The 24,527-nt window shown below is 38.0% G+C and overlaps 1 protein-coding gene across 2 annotated transcripts; it reads left to right on the forward strand.

Annotated features, from left to right (window-relative positions):
• The first annotated feature begins 1,595 nt into the window (after positions 1-1,595).
• On the forward strand, positions 1,596-24,527 carry cnpy1 (canopy FGF signaling regulator 1). 2 transcript variants are annotated; one of them, XM_088918976.1, is made up of 6 exons: positions 1,596-1,862; positions 5,181-5,289; positions 16,181-16,296; positions 21,436-21,648; positions 22,931-23,027; positions 24,347-24,527. In XM_088918976.1, exons 2-6 carry the CDS (start codon positions 5,190-5,192, stop codon positions 24,385-24,387), a joined length of 567 nt encoding a protein of 188 aa, XP_088775102.1. In that variant the 5' UTR covers positions 1,596-1,862; positions 5,181-5,189; the 3' UTR covers positions 24,388-24,527. The 2 variants fall into 2 exon arrangements, with proteins under 2 accessions (XP_088775102.1, XP_088775104.1); XM_088918978.1 differs by lacking the exon at positions 1,596-1,862 and adding an exon at positions 2,284-2,360.

Genomic DNA, 24,527 nt, shown 5'->3' on the forward strand with positions numbered 1-24,527 from the left:
ACGCATCATTCAAGGATGGATGGTGATCAAACACACTGTAGCATTGTTATAAATCAATATCATACAGATGCCACTGCAGTTCAGCTTTAATAGGTTTTTCAGGTGTCTAAATGAGGTAAAGTTTGCATTCCTGCTGCAAAAGTAACCTCGAACTTTCAGGTGCTTTAATCTTCTCATTGATTTCCTGCCGGTGAACAAAAGGGAGATCAAATGCTTGAACAATCAGACCCTGATCTCAGACAAGTACATACCCTCCACGATCCTTATCTCCACACCTAAAGGAAGCTAGCCCATGGAAACATACTGTACACTGCGTGTTACCACACAAACAAAACACACCGTACAGAGTTTGATTTCTTTTTCATTTAATTTCATCATTACAGGAATTAGGGAGAAACCCAGACACAAAGTATTTGTGGAAAAGAAAGTTGTTCATCTAAATAACTTTAGATCCCAGACTAGAGACAGAGGTACAGCAACAGCACTAGGAATGCAATCGAGGTGACAATGGAAGACAGCTGTGCATTGTCTGCCCAGTAGTTCTTGGCCTTGAAGAAGCAGCAGTTTAAAGGCCTTCTCATTTGCTAGACCTCACTGTTCAAAATAACTATTTCCCAATTACACTGCCTGGCAACACCTGAGATGGTTATTCAGCAACATTGAGGGAAATATTAAGGGGATTTTTCCTCAACATCACAAAAAAGTGATCCTCCCGTATTCCCAAAATGGGTACTAAAACTTATGTTGCTTGTGGACACTGAATTAAATATATAATTAGTAAACAGATTAATATTAGTGAAGACATCAATTTTCTTACAGATTCTGCTGAAAAGGTTTCAAAATAGTGTGGGTTCAATCTCACAGATGTCTAGCTCTATCTGCAAAAGAATTGAGAAAAATATGCTTATTTATTCTGCTCACATGAATTAAATATGAGCTATGAATTACAACTATTTCTTTTTCCAGTACTGAACTAGCAAACATCATTACGCCACTCCATACCGTTAAGGCAGGAAGTTCTCTTTGGCTTGAGAACAGCAAGGCCAGGGTTCACGTTTCTCATACATATCCGGCACCTTTTCTTGTATAATACTCTGCAGACAGCGGTCGTAAATCAAAGTCACATTTAAGAAACTGTAGGGAAAAAAAATGTTTGCTCTTTAGCCCAATGTAGATAATAAAGCAATTCAATCCACTGTAACATGATTACGTGTGTATCATGTTGTACAATTGTGGATACACAACGCGGGATACATTATTACACGTTACCGACTTTTTAACAATTAAATTAGACAACCTTATGCATGTCTTTGCTCTTTGGTTTTGCACAACGGGGGGGGGGGGGCAAAATGCTTTGCGCCACCGACGTGCATATGTCCCTTCATGACTTCCAACACGAACGAAGCGATCGCGACCGTGCTCGATCTCTAACCTGCAGCGCCAGTAGGAATTGAAGTCGCTCACTGCCGCATCCGGGCCTTTGTGGTGCTCGGCTGCTCCCGGTCATTGGTCCGCTGCCCCCGCTCTTACAGTCCTATTGGCTCAGGGAGCTGTCAGTCTCGCCCGCTACGGGCTTCTTCGCGCATCGTGGCAACGCTACAGCCAAGCACGTAGTGGTCACTGTCTCTCTGTTAAGTGATATGCCACTGATGCAAGAGTTAATCTCTCCCTCCAAACATATAAAAAAGGAAGGAGGCGGAAAAGAAACACTGTTAGCGTCTCTCTGTGTGGTGTGTCTGAAAAGCAAAAAAAAAACTGCCTTTGTTTATTCTGTTTGCAAACATTTTTTTTTTACGCAGTGAAAAGTTTTTTTTTCTCCTTATTCTTCTTGTTCAGACTCAAGACAGTTGTTCATAATACAGGTAAGATGAACACCTGTGTGCTCACAGAATCCACGTTTCTGTGGTGGGGGGATACAGCAAATGACAGCAGAACTATGTGTAGTTACTGCAGGATTATGCTCAGAACTAGTGTCCGAAGTGGGCTCTTGTTGAACAGCAAAAGGTAATTCAGTAACATTACATAAAAAATGGCAACCCAGGTTTAGACGGACACTTACAATTATTGGCAGTTCTAACCCATTGTACAGTATAAAATTACGTCCACTGCGTTGTTCTTTAATAGGAATTGTTGAATGAAGTGTCAAGTTCAGATCAGGTAGTGGCTTTTCCAGGTGCTAGCTAATCGCCTTTCTACACGCATTCATACCCGCAGAACAAGATGAGCAGGTGTAGTTGCCTTTTTTTTTACACCCAGTAACTTTCTAGAAGAAGCCTCTCCGTTTTCACGCAGAACTGGTGTGTGGCAGTGTTAGGTTGATACCGTCGATAAGCGTAATTCACACAAACGGCATTTTGCGGGTAAGTACAGAGAAGCTCGATTTCTCGCAAAATGTAAGTAGGTAAATGCGCGCATATGCAAGGAGAGCTGTTCTCCCTGTTCGGTGAACCGAAAAACACCTTTTTTTGAAGAGCTCTAGACTGGGGGGGGTGGCTTTCATGAAGTTTTTCTTTTCTTTAGCACATAAAGTGATTATAGAGATATGAGCATTTAAAAAAAAACGGATAAGAAGAATATCGTTTCAGAAACCATGTTATTTCCCCCATCAGGTACTACTGAAAGGCAGGTGTAATGGAATCCGAACGCGATGACTGGAACGTGACATTGTTGTGGGGGGGGGGATCTCGAACTTCTGCTGGTGTTGGTTCACGCGGCGGTGTCCCGATCACTACGGTGCCTCCAGCCCGTATTAACTCTGACAGTAATGAGACATGACCTACAAGGTGATTTGGAAACCTACACAAGGGGAGGGGTGGGGGTGTGTGTGTGTGGGAAAGAAGCAGCCGGCGCTTAATTAGCAGGGAAGAAAGGAGCGACCTCCGCTCTCGGAGACGGGAGATCTGGCGTGCTTGTGTTGCGGGCGCTCAATTGGTGGCGCCAGTGTATCCGTCTGTACTAATGGGGAGGCTGGCGTGCAGTGCACCTGTGGATCCTTGCCCTAAAACGACTGCTAGTCAGCCCGGTGTCAGATTTGTCTGAACTTGAATCAACCAGCTGCCTCCCCAGCAGACACATACCAAACACTCTGATACTTGGTAATTGCGAGGGACATTAGGGCTATAGTGACACCTGACTGTTGAAGGTCTCGCATTTTAAAACGTCCAGTAAAATATTTTTTTTTCCATTCGTCAGATTTTAGGTGGATACTATGTGGGTTAATATTTTTTTTGCACAATTTTACTCCAGCCGGGTTTAAGGATATCATTGATATGGAAATGTTATACACTGAAGTGTTTTGGTAGATGGCAGGAAACTTGAGGTCTCAGTTTCCTCAGGAAGAGAGCAAAGATGCTGTTGATAACGGAGGCATTGGGGCTGACTTTTTTTTTTCCCCAGAAGTGGCAGAGATCGAGGTTGTCATGCTCTGTCTTAGTTCTGAGATACAAATCAAAGTATCAAAAAAAAATTTGCTGACGCTAGACAGACATTTTGGAAAGTGCAATGTGAGGCATTGCTGTAGGTTATGAAAGCTCAAAACAGAATTTGTTGAATAGTCGGTTTAAAAAATTGTTGTTTTTCTTTTTTTTATGTGGTCTCAGTCTCTGCTAATAATTTTCTGTTTCTAGGGTTTAGCTAAGCTCTCCCTAACCTTTAAAATTACCCATATACATTTCACACGCAGAAGCCCTACAGCGTGACTGACCACTTCAGTGTGCCCAAATTTAGTTTGAATGTACCCTGTCAGTGCAAATCATTTTCACTTGCTTGCACTGATGTATTTATCTGTATGTCTATCAAGGACTAGCCTTAACAGTTCACTTCATACTTTATTTGAATATTTTATTTTTCCTTCACCTGTTTTTTTTTTTCATCTGTGGCTGAGAATGACCCTGTTGGTGACGGCTCAGGCACATTTTTAAAAGAAATTTCAAGAAAAACTTGATAACTATAAGTAAAATAAATGCTGTGTTATTGAATCTTGTCCTGTACTGTAGCAGGCATTCAGGTAGGACAGAATTTGAAACGGGGAATATATACTGTTACAAAATGCTTACTTCTATTCATTTAAATGGATATTGGGACTGAGGAGGTTAGATAGCATTGCCTTTTCTATGAGTTAGGAGGTGTTCGGGATTTTCGTCCAGGTTGCCGGTGATGCAATTTAATTTGTCGTTTTAAAAGCCTGCATCAGTGTTCTTGCATTTGTTCCAAAAAACAAATGTCAGATGTGGATTGGATATTATTTGGGTTTATTTGCATGTAAAAAATTAAACTTATGCACAACAATGCCTAGGAGGTCTAGTTTTTCTGTTGGCTAACCCCTTGATCCTATGTGCTTTTTGCATTGCACTGCTTTGTACATTGCAGTTTGTAGCATGAAAGCTCCAGTTAGCTTGCAGTTTAAATGGCTTTTTTTAACCTTCTGTTTGAAGATGGGTGGGGGGGGGGAAATCAAAGCCTCACCGTGAGGAACTCTCCCAACAACATAATAGCAGTCTCAGCCGTGGGCTTGAAATGTGCACTTGTCAAGACCTTAAGCCCTTTGCCTTTCGTGGGGATCTATTAATTATGAGTGGTCAAAAGTGTAAAAAAAATAAGGCGTCATTGACTAATTAAAAAAAATACCCCTCTTGATTACAGAGCTCTGCTGTATTAAAATGAGTGACGCACAAAGTGGTCACACTCTCCAGTCATTTTTCTGTGAGTACTGTAGTTCTGTGTCTGTGTGGTATCTCCTTTCTGCAACTGATCTGTATGAGGCCCTGTATGATGTTCAAGACCAAGTTAGAACTGGAGGTGGTGGTATGCTTGGTGTTTTTTTTTATTTCATTTTAATGTGGATATGCACTTCACTTAACTATTCCGAAGAAACCGTGGAGTTCCAGAACAGGTGGCATCACCTATGTTTGATTTCTCTCTCATTTCTGTTGTGAATAAAGTGGAATTTAATATGAATTTTATTTCCCGCCTTTGAGCTAATCAGAAGGAAAAGAGATTGTCAGATTTGTGTTTCTGGATGTGTGAAACCACATAATTAGCGCCAAGTGGATCACATTAAACAAATTCCATTCTTAATAGCTAGTAAATGCAGCTTCATTATTAGTAAAACCTGTATAAAATGGGTGTATGCTAAATGATTAGGATTCTGCTAAGCTGTGCAACTCTTTTATTGTCCACAGGAAACTGATATGGCCTTGTCTCTTCTTCGGCGTAGTATTCTGCTTGTAGTGATATCCGTGGTCTCGGAGACAATAGAAGGGAAGAAAGATGAAGTGCTGTATTGTTCAGGTAAGTTAAAATGTTCATTTGTCAGTGAAGCACATTTGGGCATGTTGAGGTGGTGGGGGGGGAAATGCAAGGAATGTTTAAAGACGTTGGAAAGCCTGAATGTGAAGGCCTCTGGGAGAAAAATGTGCACCGCAGGGTCTGCGGTTAACAGCAGAAAGTTGCATTGTAGAAGCTGACAGAATTGCTTTGGGAGATGGTGAGTTTTGACAGCTCTCAGACCAACCGTTTGCTGCAATCACATTTCATAAAAGCTTATTTCAGATCACTGTGTCAACCAGTTAGGCTGAGGGGGGGGAAACGAAGCTCTTTATGACTTTAATTCCCCGTTTGCATTTCATGTTTGCAGTCTTCATTTTTTTTTTTCTGCTGTTGTGGATTTGCTTAGGTTTGAGTTTAGTGCAGCGCAATATTGTCAGGGTATTTGCTCTGAGCAGAGAAGCCTGTTTTGAAATTCTGATCACTGATGTTTATTCTAAAACACTACCATAACAGGATGTCAAAATACCTGGCCTGTTCAGTCTTCTACAGCTTGATGTCTGTAAAGGTTATTTTCCTTGTGTTAATACAAAACTGCTGTATGTGCTACAGACTGCTGTGTATTAGGAAAGGAAAAGCGAAGTATTAGGGTTAGAAATAGCTCCTTTTCTGCCTCTTGGAACCTCTGATTTGGCCTTCTTCTTTCTGACAATTCAGTAAGAAGCTGTAAGCAAATCTGCAGTTTACTCTACTTTTCTAGTAAAACCGTCTTTGTCCCAGCTTTCATCTGTGCAAAACCTACCCCTCAACCCAAGAATATAAATTGCCGAAAAGAGTGTTGTCATTTGAAGACCCTGGATGCTTTGATTTCCTCCCACCTCTCAAATGCATACTTGCCACATTCATTGGCATCTGTAACTTGTCCTTGTGTCTGTGCTGTACTGGCATCCTGATATGCTGGTACTCCATCCAGGACATGGTCCTGCCTGCGCCCCATGTTTTCGGGATCAGTGCTGGGTTGCTGGGACCCTTCTCAGGAATAGGACGCTTTCTGACCATGGGATAGATAGATCTTCTGATGACGGTAAAAACCGTTACAGTGTTACAATATTGTACCCAACAATGTAAAAATCTCATCAGATGAGTATGTCTTACTTGACAGGTATTCAGGTATTGGGTTCCTTCAGCTTAAGTCAGTGCATGTCTTCGGAGAACTTGACACAGCTGGTCAGTAAGAAATAACATAGGCGAGAAGCCATCTGGCCTTTATTGCTGTCCTTTGTCCAGTGGTAGAATGGACTTGATGGGTGCAAATCGTTTTAAGTCACAGTAGCTACAGTACGTGACTGTGAGGCCTTTTTGATGACTAATTGTGACACTAGTGTAATGGGTGCATACTGACTTGTATTTTAAATTTTCCCGAAAATTGTGTTAGAAGGATAATGCACTATATCAATCCATGAGGAGCTTCTACTTTCCGTCTTGCCTAGGGCTCTCATGATTTATGAAGTCTTTTTGTTGGGGAGTAAATTTATCCCCCAGGACTCCATTAGGTAATATGAATATGCATTTCTCTTGCCTTGTACTACATTAATTTCTTTAATGATTTTTATCTGATTTATATTGAGTTAGCAGCACAAGAAATTTAAAGAAATGTAGTTTGTTACTTTTGTCTACAGCATAAACAAAGCTGGAAAAAAATTAAGAGCCGTTTTGCTCTTATCTGCAAAATAGAAATAAAGGTAAGAAATGATGTGCTGTGCAGGCAGCTGTATGGATATAGTCCATAAATATTACACTATTTTAGCACTTTATCAGCCCTGCACAATTGGTCCCTATATCAGTTACTTTAATGCAAGATGTATTTAATTAAACCAGAATTTAATTGGATTGTAAACTGATACCATCATTATTAACAGGATTATTTAAAAGAAAAATGCTAAAACAACTGTTATGATCAGGTATAGATCTGTGAATATTCACTGTTGCATTTGCTTATTAAGAAACTTGATTAAGAATTTAACTTTACATCAGAAATAGTTTCTTAAAGCTAAGGTAGACATCAAGAATTCTGTTTTTATAACAAATATGGGCTAAATAAATATTTTGGACATAATATATTGTATCTGGACCAATTTAAGCATAACTAAGGAATAGCTGGCTATGTCTGCATAACAGATACATTGGAAAATCCCATAATATCATTTTCTTAATACAAGTAAAATCTGTAAGATCCTGCATAGTTTTTTTTTTTTACAAAATGAGTAAATGGACTGTCTAAAACTTTGAATATTGGCCATGGCTAAAAACTGTTTAAATGATGTAAAAACATATCTCCCACTTTGATCAAATGGAGTTAAAATTATTTTGTGCGAGACAAACGTTTTTTATTTTTGCTCAACATTTGAAGTTGGTTACATTCTGGTTATAAAAAAGACAGAAAACAAAGAAATACAAGCTTATTACCCTGTTACAACATTTTTCACGCATAGGCATTATTAATATTGAACTTTTTTCTTTTCAGTAGACAAGTTTTTTTTTTTTCGCATTGTCAGTTGTCAGTTCCCGGGCCCAATGACATCTTAATGATATTCTCTATTTGGCCATTTTTTTTCCCCTTTGTAGTGTACAACAGCGACACCACAACTGCAGTTTATCCAACCACAGGCTGTTGCAGGAGTCGCACACTGACATTGATGTGGCAGACTGTGGATTTCGATTGCAATGACATTTTAAGAAAGCCACTGGCAGCCTTCCAAGAGTGCAGACTGGCATTCCTGACGGTTGTGTAATTGCACACCGTTCTGCATACAGCTGTATCCACAGCAGGTCTAAGATGTCAATCCAACAGGGCAGTACCCTCCATTTTGAAGTAGTCAAAACCTACCCGTGAAAGTTCGCTCCCTGCCTTGTTGCCAATTAACAAAAAAAAAGACGAGGAAGAAAACTGAACCTGCAGTTTTTTGAAGGCCTCTCATTATCATTCATGATTTCCTCGGCAGGCACCCTGAGCGACGCATCAGATTGCTTGATTCCGGTCCGAACATAATTAAAGCCATCCCCAACCTTTTATGCATGTCAGAATTTTCAGATGACATTCCAGCACGATTCCAAAGCCAAGGCACTCGGTTATTGGAAATGCGCTCGATGATGATTAAAAAAAAACAAAATCTTGAGAGGAGCTTAACTTCCGTTCGTTCAGAAGGCAGCCCTGGCAGCCAAGCTGCTTGCTTGTTTAGGTGCATTCAATGAGGCAGCTCTATGAAAATGAATGTGCTGCTCCCAATTTACGAAAAGACTGGTATTGAATTTTTTAGCCAGCGCTTTTACTGAGCAGGTAGTGGGTTTTGCACTCTAAAGGTAGGAGTGCATGCGGTGTATTGATTCAGTATTTCGCAATGAATGTTTTCTGTTTTTCTTACAAATACTAGACTCCTGATGCTCCCATTTTGTATATCCAGTAACGGCAAAAGACAACATTTTGGCGTTGGTATGTTTTTCTATCCATGAGAGGCAGGTGCTGATATTGTTTTGCGTAAACTTTGTAGTACGTCAACCTAAAGCTCTGAAATCACATCGGTTTTTAAATCGGTTTTACGTTCACAAAGGTATTTCAATTGGCAAGATAGCTCTGTGTTTATCCTTTGTGTGGATGAAACCATTACAATTCTAATCTGTGTAAAAGTGCTGAAGGAGTAATTTTATCAACCTGATTTGAATATTAGTTCCATAATTGTAAATGATTTTTTTTTTTACAAATCTAGTGAAATCATTCCTAGGATTTGATACTTCCATGGTGATGCAGTGTTATCTTTAATAGAGAAATTAAAACAGGATGGGACAGGTTAATATAAACCATGTTCAAATTTTATATCTTTTTCTGATCCTTAAAAACAGTTACAAACTCATCAACGTTCAATTACACCACCTAAACAGAATAAGAAATATATGTTAATAATAAGAAGCCCCAATAGTTCTTAAAATATCGTCATGCGTCATAGAAGAAAGGCTAGTAACCTAAAACATCTTATTTAACAGATGCAAATAAGTAGTGAAAAAATATTACCTGTCAATATTTGCAATGCTTAGTCAAGTTAAAGTGGAAAAATGTTACTATAAAATGACAGTGTTGTACCAGTACTTCATTCTTATTATGCAATCATGGATTACAAAATGCTGGCCTAATTATTCCATTCCCACCCTTAAGGTTTTGTGGATTTAAGTGATCCTCTGATGCTTTTTTTTAATGTCCTGCTGTTATATTTGACTTGTGGAACATCTTTGACATTTGAACACTCAACTTGTTGCATATTAGTTGGCTATATTGTAGCAAAGTAAGAAAACACAAATGTTTGGACTTCCTTCTCTTAATTGTATAACAGTTTTAAGCAGTTTTCAGTTACAGATCGACACATTGTATTTGAGGAAATATGAAAACAAAATGACAAATTTAGTGTGAATAAAGGGTTTTGTTCACCACGTTTGAGTTTTGCATCTTTTAAGACAAATGGATGAAATCAAAGCATGTATCTGTACTTCCTGTTTACTGATTGCTCCTTTTTTTTTTACACATTTGCTCTGTGTCCCTGTTCCCAGATTCCAGTTGATTCCCATTTCCCAGTCAGTTCCTGTTTCATAGTGAAAGCAAACCGAATTGCAAATCATTTAGCCATGATTGTGTGCTTTTTTTTCTAGCAAGCTGTTCTACACAAAAAAATTACTAACATGCAAAAAATATCCTTTTATATATGTATTAATTGAAGGGGCATTAATTTAAAAAATAAAGAAAAAAATTCCTACTGCAGATAAAACTCTTTAGCATTCAGAAATATTTCGCTCATGTACAAAAAATTAATTACATGTAACTCAAAAAGCTAGCATTTGGTTCAAATTGATTTCTGTCACATTGGAATGTCACAACGGGGGGGGGAAAAAAGAATTTGTTCATTTTGGATCAGGTAATGATATTTCCCTAATTTGTGCGCTGGCTGTAAATTAAATAGAGGAAGCTCACTTTTTCCTTGCTAGTGAAATAGGTACAGTTCTTTGTGTAAAGAGTGGTCATTTTAAAATGAAAAGGTACCATGAGACTTATCAGTTGCTGTGCTTGTTGATTTTCATAAATGTCTCTGGTAGTAGGCTTTTGGTGGTTTAATAGTGAACACATGGCAACTCTAGGTTTTGTTTCGTAGATTACTAGTCTTGACAGCAAGTATATCTAACTTTAAATAAGTTGGTTAGCTTCAGTCAGAGGAGTTAAAAATGAGTTTTCAGTCCGCTGCTCTTACTTTCTGCTCATCTTGGGTCTAACAAGTAATATTTAAGAAATTGAGAAAACATCCGCTGTACTCCTGTCCTTAAGGGTCAGATTGGTTCGCTATACCTTAAAGCTGAATAAGTGATGCAGCCTGCTGGTCTCGTATCCTCTCTTAGACACTCCTGTACTTTACTGCTCCCTCGCTGACCACATGATAGCTCCACCTATGCAATCTCCCAACTCGGCTTCTTCTGTGATTAATATCTTAAGGGTCAGTCCATTTTGATCAGTTTGACGTTTCTTTTCCATGGTTTTCACCCTCAAGAAATCTGAGACCTCGAAAATGTCTGTACAGTCGGAATGCTTTTTTTTTTATTCCACATTCCTGCTTTTAACATATTGTAGTAATAGGTTTTATTTTAACTGTAAATGTTTGTCCATTTATTAGCTCCTGGACCGTCTCAGGACATAAATTGAAATGTGACCATTACTGTGAATGTCCACTCCTCTACTATCAGAGGTGTCCAACATAGGTTTGAAATTTCCATGATGGCTAATTTGTAATGTATTTCCACCACATTTGTCACTTGTTGAACCCTTACATTAGACAATTAGGTTCAGTCAAAACACAGATGATAATACAGTAAAACATTTCAGTGGGAGACCAAATGTCTTCTTCCTGGCATGAACTGAAACAACTAACTTACATTTTTCAAGTGGCTGCTGTGCTTTTGGTGGGGAGGGAAAAAAACCTCATTGGAACCCCTTTACCAGGGAAGCTGTGTGTTCCTGTCGTGTCTATCCCTGATGCATCACGTCATCATGTCAGCATGGCTTACGAAAAACCTACCAGTTTTAAAACGCATTATAGATAAACGTGCTTTCGGTTTTTCCTTCAAAGAAAAAGTACCAGAACAATAAAGCACCTCAGGTGCTGCGGAAGGCTGATTAGGCACCCAAGACCAAAAGATCCACACAAGAGGATAGACTGGCTGACACTCATCCTTGGATATTTGAAGGATGTAGACCTAAACATGGAATATCTTTCTATAGGGATGAGAGGTTTGGACCCATGAACTGAGGGCTTCATAGTGACTGCAGTTACATCCTGGAAGAAACTGATTTTATACAAAGTGCACATAAAGTAAATCCTCTATCTTCAATACTGTATGTATTGACAAAACCTTTGAAGGTGTGAAGTAAGCAGCTGCCCTCAAATAACTAGTAAACATTATCTTGTATTTGAGACCGAGCACTATTCTGAATAGCGATAGCTGTTCAACACGTGGATATTGTTGTCTGTGGGGAAAATATACGCGATTGAACAGAGTATATTTTAACGAAATGCAAGCCAAATTACATTTTCAGCAGTTGGTAACCTTTTTCTTCCAACATGGACTAACATTTGTAAAATATTTTGAATTATTTTTTTTGTGGGGGGGGGGAAACTAGTTTTCTTTTGTACACAGGTGCACATGCATTTTGTTGGACTAGCACCCTATCCAGGTTGTACTCTGCTTTGCGCCCTGTGCTAGGCTCCAGCTTACCACAACCCTGTATTGGTCTACATAGTTGTTTTCTTTTAACAATTATTTTATTTAAAACCCAGCCCCGGGAGGGGTGGAAACGGAGGCAATTACAGAACAAAACACCAGATATGCTTCTTCCAGAGATGTATGAGGTTCAAGAGTCAAATTAAAAAAAACAAAAGTAACAGAAAAAGGAGGGAGAAACCTACTTCATCAAGGAATATGAAACATCTCATATCTAAGCTGCTTTGTTAATTGCAGTGTCCTGAGCTGTCAGTGTACTGGAGGCTGAGAGCAGAGAAGCCCTGCATCTTTCTAGAAGCAAATTATCATGTAAATATCCTAACCAAACAAGAGTGAAGGAGATAGTGGGCTGTGTGGATTAAATTGTTTCTGAAAATGGATAGATGATGGATAAACTTTGTTTGTACTCGTTTAAAAGCATTCCAAACAGGAGTGTGGATGACTTTAGATTAGCCTAGTGAATGACTGCCACAATGCTTACAAATTAGTATTCGCCGAAGCACTGTTAAAAACAAGTAATCAGTTTTTACCTGTGAATTGTTTAGCCACAGTGTCTCAGACAAAAATAATGGAGAAATACCTTACCAGTTCTATTGCTAAAATTGTAACTTGCAAGACAGTGTCTGTGTACAGTGCTCTGTGGCGTGATGTCTTAATGATGGGTAGCGTTCAACCACACAGCACAGCAAGTGTCCTTCTTGTTTCTAGTGATTTACAGTAAATAGGGAGTTCTTTCAGAGGGTCTGGCCCTGTAATCCAGGGATCGCTCGTTGGAGTGCGGCCGATGTTGTTGAGGCCAGGAATCCCCTCGTGGTGGTCGGTAGACCAGGGTTGTGCTGGTTTTTTTCGGGTAGCCGCTGTGTCATAATCTGACACAAGGGTGCATAAAATAAATTGGCGATTGACAAGTGCAAGTTTAAAAAAGAAAACTGGATTAAGAAAAGCGGAAGGGGGGGGAAAAGGAGAGGAGGGATCAGTATCTTCTGTCCATTTGAATATTCGCAACCGTGATTATTATATTAAATATAAGCTACAACTGAAAATGTATGCATAATGCTTAGGGTTTTGATTGCATACATTCATTTTTCGTGCTCTTCTATTTTAGTAGACAAGTTATGGGTTCAGAGTGTTTGTTGATAATGATTACTTTTGAATTTTCACATAATTTCATACGCCCCTCATACTGGTGGTCAGTATATTCAAACGAATCGCAAATTGTTGCGGAAAATGCTGACAGAAGGGCTTTCAAATAAGCCTCCTGCTTTGTCATTATGCGGGTTTGTCAGGCCTAGCAACAGTAACCATGTGGGTGGAGCTCCGGTTCAGTGAGCACAAGGGTTATTTGCTACAGACTAAAAAGTTTCCAGTTTTAGAGAGTCGCGTTCCGTTTAATTTGACAAACCATAGTTGAAAACAACATGGATGCAAAATAAGTTATTAGCTCTTTTTTTTAATACACTAACTCTAAAGATATCCTGAATACTTTGTGTTAATCTGGATCAAGGTTCCCTGCTCTTTAACGTAACTTTTCATGTTTCTCCTTCACCAACACGGTTGTTGTGTACGGGGCTGAATATCATGGTAGCAGCACCAATCAGTGGAGAGGACTGTCTGAACGTTTTCCCCCCAGTGTATTTCCTTAAAACTTCTCAGGAAACGTAAGGGTTGGGTTTTATGAGCTCAGTGGAGTTTCTATAAGCGTAAAAATGCAGTGAAGGGACTCCAGCTACTTCTTAGTTAACCTTAAATAACATGATTAGACAGGCTATGTAGTATGTCTCCAAGACCCCGCCACCATCTCAATCCCTCAGATTTAAATTTTCTTTGCACCCCATTGGATCTGATGGAAAAATTTTAACCAGTTTTATTTATTTTTTATTCCCCCCGGCAAATCCAATTTTGTTTTCACCTTCCTTTCCCACTGGTGCACAGTTTTAAAACTGCCCGAATGCCTTTCACAGCCATGGTATTTTAGAGGGCGAAAGTGAAGACTGAAATAAGTGACAGGCTGGCCTACTGGGCTTTCAGGACCTGCCGGAGATTGCAGAGAAGAACGTCGTTTTAGAAGGGAGGTGACAAAATCCCTTGAATGTTTAGACTGTAAGCATTGATTCGGTGTATGTTAAATGTTTTGTGTTTCGGCCCTTCAAAACCATTTTGTTTCTTTAAAATGAAATTTTAAGTTGCATGCTCCGTTTTTCACATCCAAACAAATTGTTGGCTCATTGGCCTTTCGAAGAAACGCATTTGTCACAGTAGTTATGTATCTTGCGCTATGACGGGGGTCTTTTAATAAAGAATACTTGTCTCTACTCTGTGGGGATTGTTTCCAACTACTGATGTAGTTTCCCAAAACACCCGGAAGGTTCAAAAGTGATTGATTGGACTTGCCTGCTGTGCTGCAGTTACCAATGTGTTAAGTGTGACCAAGCTTTAACTTAATGTCCTGTTCTGTTCAGGACATCGCAACAGTTTTAATTTTGCTCTTTAGACCAAGAGCTCCTTTACAGAATACCTGTTCAATTAAATAGTTCCGACTGTCCTTATTTGCGATATGGATGGCCGGCTCACAGTTAGAGTAAAAAAGGATGGAAAAACTCTGTAAGGAATCTAAGATGCAGTAGACGGTCAGTTAACTATGGGCTTCTTTGGCGAGTAAGATGCACACCTCATGTTTCACTAGATTTAAGATGTTTATCATACCAGAATGAGCTATGAACCAATGTCAGCTTTGCATGAATCGACAGAGTGTACCATCGTCTTGGCTGTCCAGACCCGTCAATAAAATAAACAATCCTGGAGGTTCATCCTTGGAATTTATCCGACATGCAGAGAATTCAATGTCAAAAGAAGCGGATCTGGATATTTAGGTGTCATCCTCGCGACACTTCTTTTTGCCTTCCAGTCAATGGAAAGGCACGGGACTGGGAAAAGAGCATTATTGTTACTTTTGTTTGTGCTGGGGGTGATGAAGGCAAGGCTGTGCTTTCTCCTTGCATTTCACTCTGTATGACTGAGGTTCTTTTTGACTTTGAAAATGTAGCCTTTCAGCAGAGAGGAGAAACTTGTATGAGAACCAATGGTTCTGTCATCGTAGTACAGTGAACATAAAGGGAATGGAACACTGCAGAGTCGACATTCAGGAGGAGATGGTAAAATGAACGAGAGTCCAACAATTCACAGATTACTGTTTGCTGTTGTAGCCTGTGGTAATTTTGGCCTTAAACCTTAGCAATCGAAGCTTGATTGGTAAATGTTTCGATTACGGCTTTCAATCAAAGAGAAACCTCTAACACCTAAAAACTTTGTTTTTCACGAAGAAAATGGTGGGCCTTTACTTTGTGAAGCCATTTCTTTGTGAAGCCAATTGTACACCCTTCTGGAAAAAAAATGATCCTTGGTCGCCTGTGAATGCGAAGGATGAAAAGTTTTTTACTTGTTCATAATTTCGTGTTTTAATGCCAGTCTTTTCATCATGAGGGTAAGAATACAGTCCTCTCAATTACTTATGATATGGAAGAATGTTCTGGCAACTTTCTTGCAAAAAGTTTGACAGTGTTGACGTTTTTCCTGTCTAGAGTGTGAATCGTTGTTTGCACCTCATTCCCTCTCAAATATTTAAAAAAAAAAGTCTGAATTCTTGCTTTTACAGAAAAGATCAAATTTATATCTTGTTAGAAATATGAGTGATTAAAAAAAAAAAACTTTGTATACCGCAAAATATCTTAGGAGTATTAATTGGATATTTGAATGCCAGTATACGCTTTTTCTAAATGTACTCACTTTTTGTAAAAGGTTCTAAATGTAATGTGCTCAACTATAAAACAAACCAGCTGTTTCTACTCGCTGATTACATTTCCATCAAAGCCCTTTGTATCAAATTCTCGGCAACTGCTTCTCGAGACTTGCATTGCCTACGCTTTGTCTAAGTGGGTTTAGAACTTTTTGAATTTTGAAGCAATTCTCAGACCCAGGAGTACAGAAACGCATTCATGTTGGTATCTAAAAGTTTTAATGACAAATATGAAAGTGATGGAGTTCCTGTACTTTTCCACTTCTTAGGCTGTACAGAACAAGGTAGTAGTTTTTTTTTTTTTCCTTTTAGCTTGCAGGGCAGTTGTTGACGAGCTGAACTATTCAATCAAGAAAGTGGACCCAAAGAGGACCATCCATGTAGGAAGTTTCAGACTTAATCCTGATGGAAGCTTGAAAGACAAAAAGGTACAGTTTCCCCGTATAGACTCCTAACCTGTAATGTTACTAAAATCTTATGTGCTTGATATACGCATGCTTTAGTCTGTATAGAGACTCTGCTTCAAGCCAGACTGTATCTGTTGAATACAGTTTTGTGCACATTCTAGGATGTGTGTGTATGTATATATAAAAAATCAAAAGTGCACTTTAAAAAGTCTAGTTTAACTTGAACTAACAGGTTGCAAGATTTTGGACATATTTCTTGTGTTCTCTTCCCTATTTAATTTTCAAAGTATACTATAGAAATGTGTAATTAACTGCTGGTATTTTTACCTTTAAGTTCTTAAAGTAAAAGTGAAGGAAATCTGGAGATAGTCTTGGGGAGATTTATTTATGTATCTAAAATGGTCATAAGAAATTGCAGCAGATAAGCAAATGAGTCATCTAATTCTGTACATTGGGTTTTAAATATTGCTTTGCTTCAGAACCTTTAGTACAAACTTTGCATTTTTAATGCAGTATTATGTTACAGGTTAAAACTGATTATTTTTAAGCTGCTTTATATACTTCACTTTTATGATGTTAATGAATTCATGATTTATTGTGTGTTAGCACAGATCTTAAAAATCAAGTTGCTTTGGGTAATTTTTCATTGCTTTAAAAAGACTTCTTAAATGAATGTTTTATCTTCTTATATCCCAGTAATGGTGTTAAGGTTTTTTTTTTTGTTTAAAATCTATTTGCCCAATTACTGAGTTTGCTAGTATCATGTACGCATCTATCATACAAATGGAAAGCTACAGCATTAAAAATAAACTTCAACTGCAGTTGGTGAGGTAGCGTGCTCAACCTAAACTGGTATTGCACTTTATTGAATTGAGGTTTCTGCTGACCATATACCATGCAGAGATTAATGGCCAAAAAAACTTTGACATTTTAGTTATAAAATTGTCAAAACATACTTTTAAAGGTATCTTATAGGATACCACTTGTGTAAAACTTTTTTTTTTTAATGCTGTGTAAGTTTGTTCGCAGTTTTGTGTAATCCACAGCATTTTGATCCTTGGTCTCCTTTATAATGTACAAAAATGGGTTCTCATTTGTAGTGCTGTGTATGCTTCAACCTTTAAGCATTAATAGCAGGTATGTGTAATAACTGACTATTTTGCAGCATTCTTAATAGCAAAGGGCATATGCAGACTGAATGAGGGACAAGAATTTTTAGGCATCCATTGAGTACAGTAGTTGTTTGTAGGTACTGCATTTAAGAGTTATCACTGAAGAACACTGCAGTTGATTTGTTCTACTTTTCTGTGGCACACTGTGGAGGAAATGTATTTAAAGTGATCACCTAGCCCATAAACACATACGGTATATACTAAACAAAATGTATTGTATCTCAGGAATTTTTAATCCGATAACGTTTCATGTTCTAGTGGAATGTGGACTTCAGAAATTAGCGTTTGGCGTTGGGGAGGAGAGTGATTGGTGGTGGAACAACAATGTGTTTCGGAGCACACTGAAGATTTTGAGTGTTGTCACCTGGTGAATGGTAATCATATTTCTTCTCTGCTGAGAAGACGCAAGGGCAAAATTCACATCAAGATCTTTACACGTTTGCCCTGGCTTGCAGCAAAATAAATGCTGGCTATATTAACTAGCAGCTCGATTTGCTCTTAATCAAACCATTCGATGGTCTCAAAGGGTCAGGGCAGATAAAGTAAGAAGCATGACCCCTGATATCCTGTGAATGTAGTAAAGCATGGCTCTTTTCTGTCAGCTTTGGGGGTTAATCCTTTTTTGATTCTAATTGATAGATGATAACATGGTATTCACTCAGTCTGCGGGAGTTCATTGTTTAATAGTACAAGGAGAGCATCTGAAGTAGTTCAAAAGACCGTTTAAAATACTTTTTTTAAAATATACCTTTCCTTTTACTTCAGTTTCACCTTTCTCACACTTACATGAATGTTTTAGATACATTGTTTTAGGCAAACAATGTATAGGTTTTACCAGACTTAAAGATATATACAGGGTTAATTTTTCAGTCTAGAGATGCTGCATATTTCTAATGAATGCAATGTTTTTACTATGCCATTGTGTACTGCAGTTAAAAATGTGTTTGACATTTTTACTTTGCAAAAGTTTTTCCTGTTTTGAAAACTGAAGAAGAAACCCATCCTCGATGCCAGATTTATTTTTAAAGCATTATAATATACCTATTTTATGAAGACAAAGATGTGGAAATCACTACATTAAAACTGGCTATTTCATGCAATGGAAAGATACTTTTTTTTTGTACTATTTGCAGTATTCTCCACAGGATTTTGTTTTTCACACTTTGTTTAAAAAGACTTCAGGGGGTTTCATTAAATAAGGGCTGGAGGCAGTGACTGACACTTTAGAAACCACAGGCAATATGTTCTGATTTGCTTGGGACTACATTGCTATTTACATTACCAAACGCTGACAAAATTGTTTGCCAGAATAGAACACCTCCTCTTATGCTTTATTATTTGAATATCCGATTGTCCCTTTCTGCTGACCTTTTTATGTTGCATGTTGATTTTTCTACTAATTAAATGCTTGGCACATGGAATGGAAACAGAACGTTAGTTTAAGGTCCTGACATACAGCAGTGCTCTCCTATTCTATAGAGGTATTGGTTTAAAAAAAAAATCTTGTTTCGACCTAACAATGAAATTTAAATACATTCATTATTTATCTCTGCCACAGACACAATTAAGTTACATATTGTATCAATGTGTGCCGTGTGGTAGGTATAAACACATTTTGCTCTGTAGCACCAGGTGTTATGTCAGTTCTTGTTCATTTCACATACTGATTTAAATCTCTTTAAGTGTTACTTTAGGTCTCTTCGGAGTTAAATGTTATTTTCTGTTCCAGTCATTTTGTCCAATAAAATAAAACTTGAGATCTGATTTGCATATTATATGAAGAAATCTTATACGCAGTTCCTCAGAATGGATTCATTTAAAATAAATGCAAATTATAGTTCCCTAAACCCCATAGTGAGACTCTGTATTCATATATTCCACATGGCTTGCCCTAAAGCAAAGTAGTTGTGCTTCAGCAATGCATCCCTAAATATCCTCATTGTTAACAAATGTGGTAAATATTCTTTCTATATTGCGTGTATGATTAAAATATAAATATTAATGCTTTGTACATGTTTAATGAAAGTGTTTTGAATATTTTTCAGCTTTGTTGAAGTTTTTAAACACTGTGCACAAACTCCCAGGATGTGTTTTGTTTGTGCTACAAAAACCAATTGAACTGGAAAACAGCCACGTGAGAAGATGTTTCTTTACAAATAGTGTGTAAAAATAGACTTCTTCTCTCACCATTCAGGTTAAAATGAACCGAATTAAAATATGGAACAAACTGCAGTTTACACAGTACAAAGCCACTTAAATGCTCATCATAATACGTTATATAGTGGGTCAAATGTAACTGGAGAAACACAGCATTGGGACATTAGAAGTATTGTAGTTTTTCTCTGTTCAAACATGAAGTATCTACTTTTCAAATGGTATACAAAATAAATTGAGAATTCTTTCATTAAGTTTCAGTGATGGCTGTCTTTCCAATGGGAATTCAATTGAGGATGGTATCCCTGAGAAGTCTTTTCTGTGGAAGGGCAGCCTAGCCCTTTTTTATTCCTCTGGAAATTCTTTATTGACAGGTCCTATTCAAAACCTTCAGACTGTTAAGGAAAGGAATTTAATTCTCAACCATTTTTCAGGATTGCATGATGATAACAATTCAGCTGAGGATGCCCTATTAAAGCCTCAAAAAGAGATCTGAAGGAAAGATTTTGTATTTTACTCTGAGCTTGTAATTAAACCATTGTTTTCCATTTAGAACCTTTTCCTATCAAATACAAAAGGTGGCCTTTTGTGCACAGTTGAAAATTAACAAAAGACTTTAGCAGGATGGTGTTAAAAAAAAAAAACCCAACACTTTATGTACTGGATGATATTTTGTAATGTTCAGTTCCAACTTCAGCTACCACAGGTTTTGCATAAATCCCGCTCGCAACTTGGAGGGAAGCGCTTTTGTTTCTGCATTACAAATTCGGCAACATTTCCACCTCTTCGGTTTGTGCTGGGAGGGGGAACGAGCATTTTGTCGTCGTGCCCCGTAGGAACAGTTTTGTTCGGGGTGGGGGGGGGGGAGGGAATTAGAATTGGCGTTTTCAAGGTTCGTTTTGTTGCCGGGAGAACCTTTTATCCGAATCGTGACCAGATGGCAGCGATGCACGGCGCTGGCCCTCTTTGTGTCAAGGAAGCACACATGTGAAAATGGCCCCCATAATGTAAGCGCTGAGACCGGAAGGGACCATACTGTGTCTAAAAGAAGACAATAGAGTCTGGATATATCTACATTGCCGAAATAGAGTTCATCTGCAATTCATCCCCTTTGACCACGGTTGACACGAAAACTTCCTACTTTGATCAGTGGAGGGTGGAGGAGAAGAAGCCCCTCAAAGGCCAGAGGATGCCTCTCTGCTGTTTACCCTGCACTTGGCTGTGGTTCACACCTCCTTCCGGAGGAAGCTGTAGGGGCAGGAGCATCTTGCACCTTGACCCGTCTAGACGCCAGAGCATTTTTTGTCCCGTTACCAAGGGGAAGGGGCGCACTTTGACCTTTCATGCAGTTGGTTCAGAGAGCCACAAAGATGGTATAGGGGATATTTTTTTTTTTTAGGGTTGAAAAAAGAAAGGAGGGGGGGGGCATAGTGGTGACCCAGATGCTTTGCAGTCTGACGGAACCAGTAGCTAAGAGAACCTCTTTTTGTTTTTGTTTTGTTTTTTGTTTGCGGGATACCTTTGGGAGAGATGACACCACTTCGGGTTACATTGTACAAATTCTTTTTTTTTTTTGGCTTCGTTAGAATATCTGCCTCATTTTACTACAGTGATTAGGCAAGCATTTGCTCTCATTGGCTCACTTACAGAAAAGCTCACCGATCCAGAGCAAAACTTCCCCCCCCCCCCCCCCCCAACACACACCCACACACACAAATTTTAATTTATTAAAATTTCTCCGGGACAAAATAATGGTTTTGGTTGTTTTTTTGCGTAATACGCAGTAATTTCTAGAACTTTTTGTTCATTTTTATTTATTTTTAAATTTTGTTAGGTTCCACTCGCTAGATCAGAGACTCATTTAACTGAGCTGCTGGAAGACGTCTGCAACAACATGAGTGATTATGCTCTCTATGTGGACCCAGACACTAAAGAAAAGCGTTACAAAAGGTTTGCTCCAAGGGATGATGACAAAAGTGGTTTTGCAGATTTTCAGAATTTTCAGTTCGGTGAGGGTCCTGAGGCTTCAAATTCCTTAAAATTTGCTGTAAGTATGTTTTTATGTATTTCTTCCTTATCGGACAGAGACGTATATTCTCAGTTCTTTTTTTTTTTTAATTGCTGCTTTTACAATTTTTTTTTTTCCAAATGAATTTGGCATACTGCTTATTGACTTGTATAGAAAAAGATTTATGGAGAAGTGTTCAGGCCTTCAAGGCCAAATCTTATTTTAGAGATTTATAAAATAAATAAAAACATCCAGAGTCCAGTTTATGTATGCAGTCTTAAATGTTATTGCATTTCTGTATTAACTACTTGTTTTATGTGGAAAATCTGAAAAATATTTCATATTATAAGGTGAATTTATTTTAGCTGTGCTCAAGTTAAACGTAAGTGTTCAAGATCAAAATGTTTTTTAGGAATTTGGCTTATTTGTGAGTTGTCACAATTGGTTATGAAAATTATGCAAGTATAACAACTTTAGTGAGCTGAGACCATCTTCTATGATAATGAAATTAAAACACCAGCCTGTCATCGTGAAGTGGTATTAAAATGTCCTGTGATGGAGGATTTATCAGTGTCCCTTTCAAAGATGTATATTTTTAATTGAAAATGTCAGTAATCCATTTGGGCCAGTCTAATAACACTTTAAAAAATCTTTCAGTAAAGTTTTTTTTCGCCCAATCTAGCTCCATATAGCATAAATGATAGAAGTCCTGGCTTTTAAATGATTCATACTGTAGGTCAAGTTGTCTACCCGGTAAGTGTTATGAGCTGGTAATTTCTGGAATTGTTTCAAAGATAAAATATTATGTAAGAATTATGGAGCATTAAACTAGTCTTGGTGGACATTGTGTTTTAACTAAATAATTCAAGTTAAATGTTTACATAGAATAATCTGTTCTGTTTTATTTTTTTCTTTATAAAGCTGAGATAATATATTAAACATAGATTGTCAGAATACTAGTAATGCTGAAAAAAACGATAAAATACAGTGCTATGTTAAAAGAGGATGCATTCATTAACGTTGTAGGCTACGTTTTCAACTCTTTACGTGTTGTCTGAAAAAGAACTTCTTGTGTAATATCAAGGTCATTTTTGTGTAATTGAACAAAAGGAATCCCAGCAAGGATATGATGCAGACGGTGGTTTCTGCATAATGATGTTCCAGAATGGTTCAGCTGTAAGGCAAAATAAAATGGCACCATGTTACAAAGACATGCCCACTGTTCTGTGCAATGGCGCACTTCAGATCAGCCCTGTGAAGATGATTCACTTCCAGGGCTTCGCAGTGTGTAAATCTGTCTATATTCATTCTCCCCTCGCAGTGTGAAAGCGTGGTAGAAGAGTATGAAGATGATATAATTTCGCTGTTCGCCCAAGAGGCAGACCATGTGGCCGACAAGCTCTGCAGCGAAGTATCAGGTACTGTTTCAGATGTGATGTGGCTGTGCCTTCACTGAGCTCCACAGTGCTTCCATGCTGTGGAACTGCTTATGAATAAAACTAGCAATTCTTTAACAAGGTACCCCATAATCTGTTTTTAACCTATATATTCTTTTGTCTTTTGTGTTTAAGAAAATCAGTCACTTTTGATCTCTGTCTACATGGCCAAGTAAAATAAATATAGGACTGAATGCCCCTTATGTTTGGAGTATGAATTATGAGTGCCACATCATGATTAAAACAAAATAGACCTTGATGAGATTTAGAAATTGAATACAGGATGTGAAACCTTTTAGTTTAATTGGAGCATTTATTAAGGTCACTGTTTTCAATACAACCAAAGCCTTTGTCGCAGATATTTTTTTTTTCTATCCTGCTACTACGTCAGGCGGAGTAAAGGTTCAATAAAATGTAGTAACGCCTTATGTTTCGTACTCCGAATCGGTCTGAAAGTACATTTTTAAAGCAGTGGAGTTGCTAGATCTTTTTGTTGATCCCAACATGTATAGAGATGTTGTAGCTCTGAACCTACATGTATGTCTTACAGTTATGTTTCTGAGGGTCAGAATCTCATTCAGAGCTTTCATTTCTAGAATCCGTGAACTGCACACAGTCTTAATCGGAATGGTTGCCGTTTGTGCAAAGGTGTCGTAAGGCTGTTTGCATCCTTTAGTGGAAGGCTGAATAAATGTTTGTAGATTTGTAGCAGTGTATGCCTAAGTATCCCTTATTCACATAACACACTTTCTCGCATTACAGTAAACTGTCAAAGAATACGCAGCATTTTAGCAGGTGTACTATTTTACAAATGCTTATGACCCCATATTTAGATTCATTTCTGGACACAATGGATGCTTCCATAGCATGGTTTATTTTTCCACGATCTAGGAAATTGTAATTTAAACAAATAATATTAATCATTTTATATACCTGACAGGCAAATGTAAAGTTAATAATTTACAATACCTAAGCTCAACGGCGTGGGTTTGTGTAGATTTTTAACAGCCATATTAATTTAATAAATATGCTATTTGCATTTTTAATGCAACTATTATGTAGCTTGTTGACAATCCCTTATTGGATTTAGTTTGTTCAAAGTCATAAATGACTTGATTTAACTTTAGATTACACGTGCATTCAATACATTAGGATATGTATATTAAATAACTGTATAGCCTATCCTGAAATGCATGCCATTCTCAAACTTCTGTACAGGTTTAAGTTTTATAGATCAAGGTTTAAGAGAAAGGAGGTATTTTTGTCAGTGTTTTTCCAATAATACTTTTTTTCTTCTTCAGGTCTGTGTAAAGGTGTCCCTGTCTCCCGTGGTGAACTATAATATGATTCGGAGCTGAAGAAGATCAAGAACAAAGAAAAAAGCACCATAATGGGTCAAATACGTGTTGCATTATTGGCCAGAGCAAACTGAGAGCTTTGTGTTTTAAATGTTTTTAACTGTTAATAAAGTTTCTTTTTAAT

Source organism: Atractosteus spatula, chromosome 6 (assembly GCF_055471065.1).
Source record: "Atractosteus spatula isolate fAtrSpa1 chromosome 6, fAtrSpa1.hap1, whole genome shotgun sequence".
NCBI lineage: Eukaryota > Metazoa > Chordata > Actinopteri > Semionotiformes > Lepisosteidae > Atractosteus > Atractosteus spatula.

Coding starts and splice junctions, on each gene's coding strand:
- cnpy1 (XM_088918976.1), top strand. CDS start 5,190: ATGGCCTTGTCTCTTCTTCGGCGTAGTATTCTGCTTGTAGTGATATCC. Junction 21,649..22,930: donor CAAATTCCTTAAAATTTGCT/GTAAGTATGTTT, acceptor CTCCCCTCGCAG/TGTGAAAGCGTGGTAGAAGA. Junction 23,028..24,346: donor GCTCTGCAGCGAAGTATCAG/GTACTGTTTCAG, acceptor TTTCTTCTTCAG/GTCTGTGTAAAGGTGTCCCT.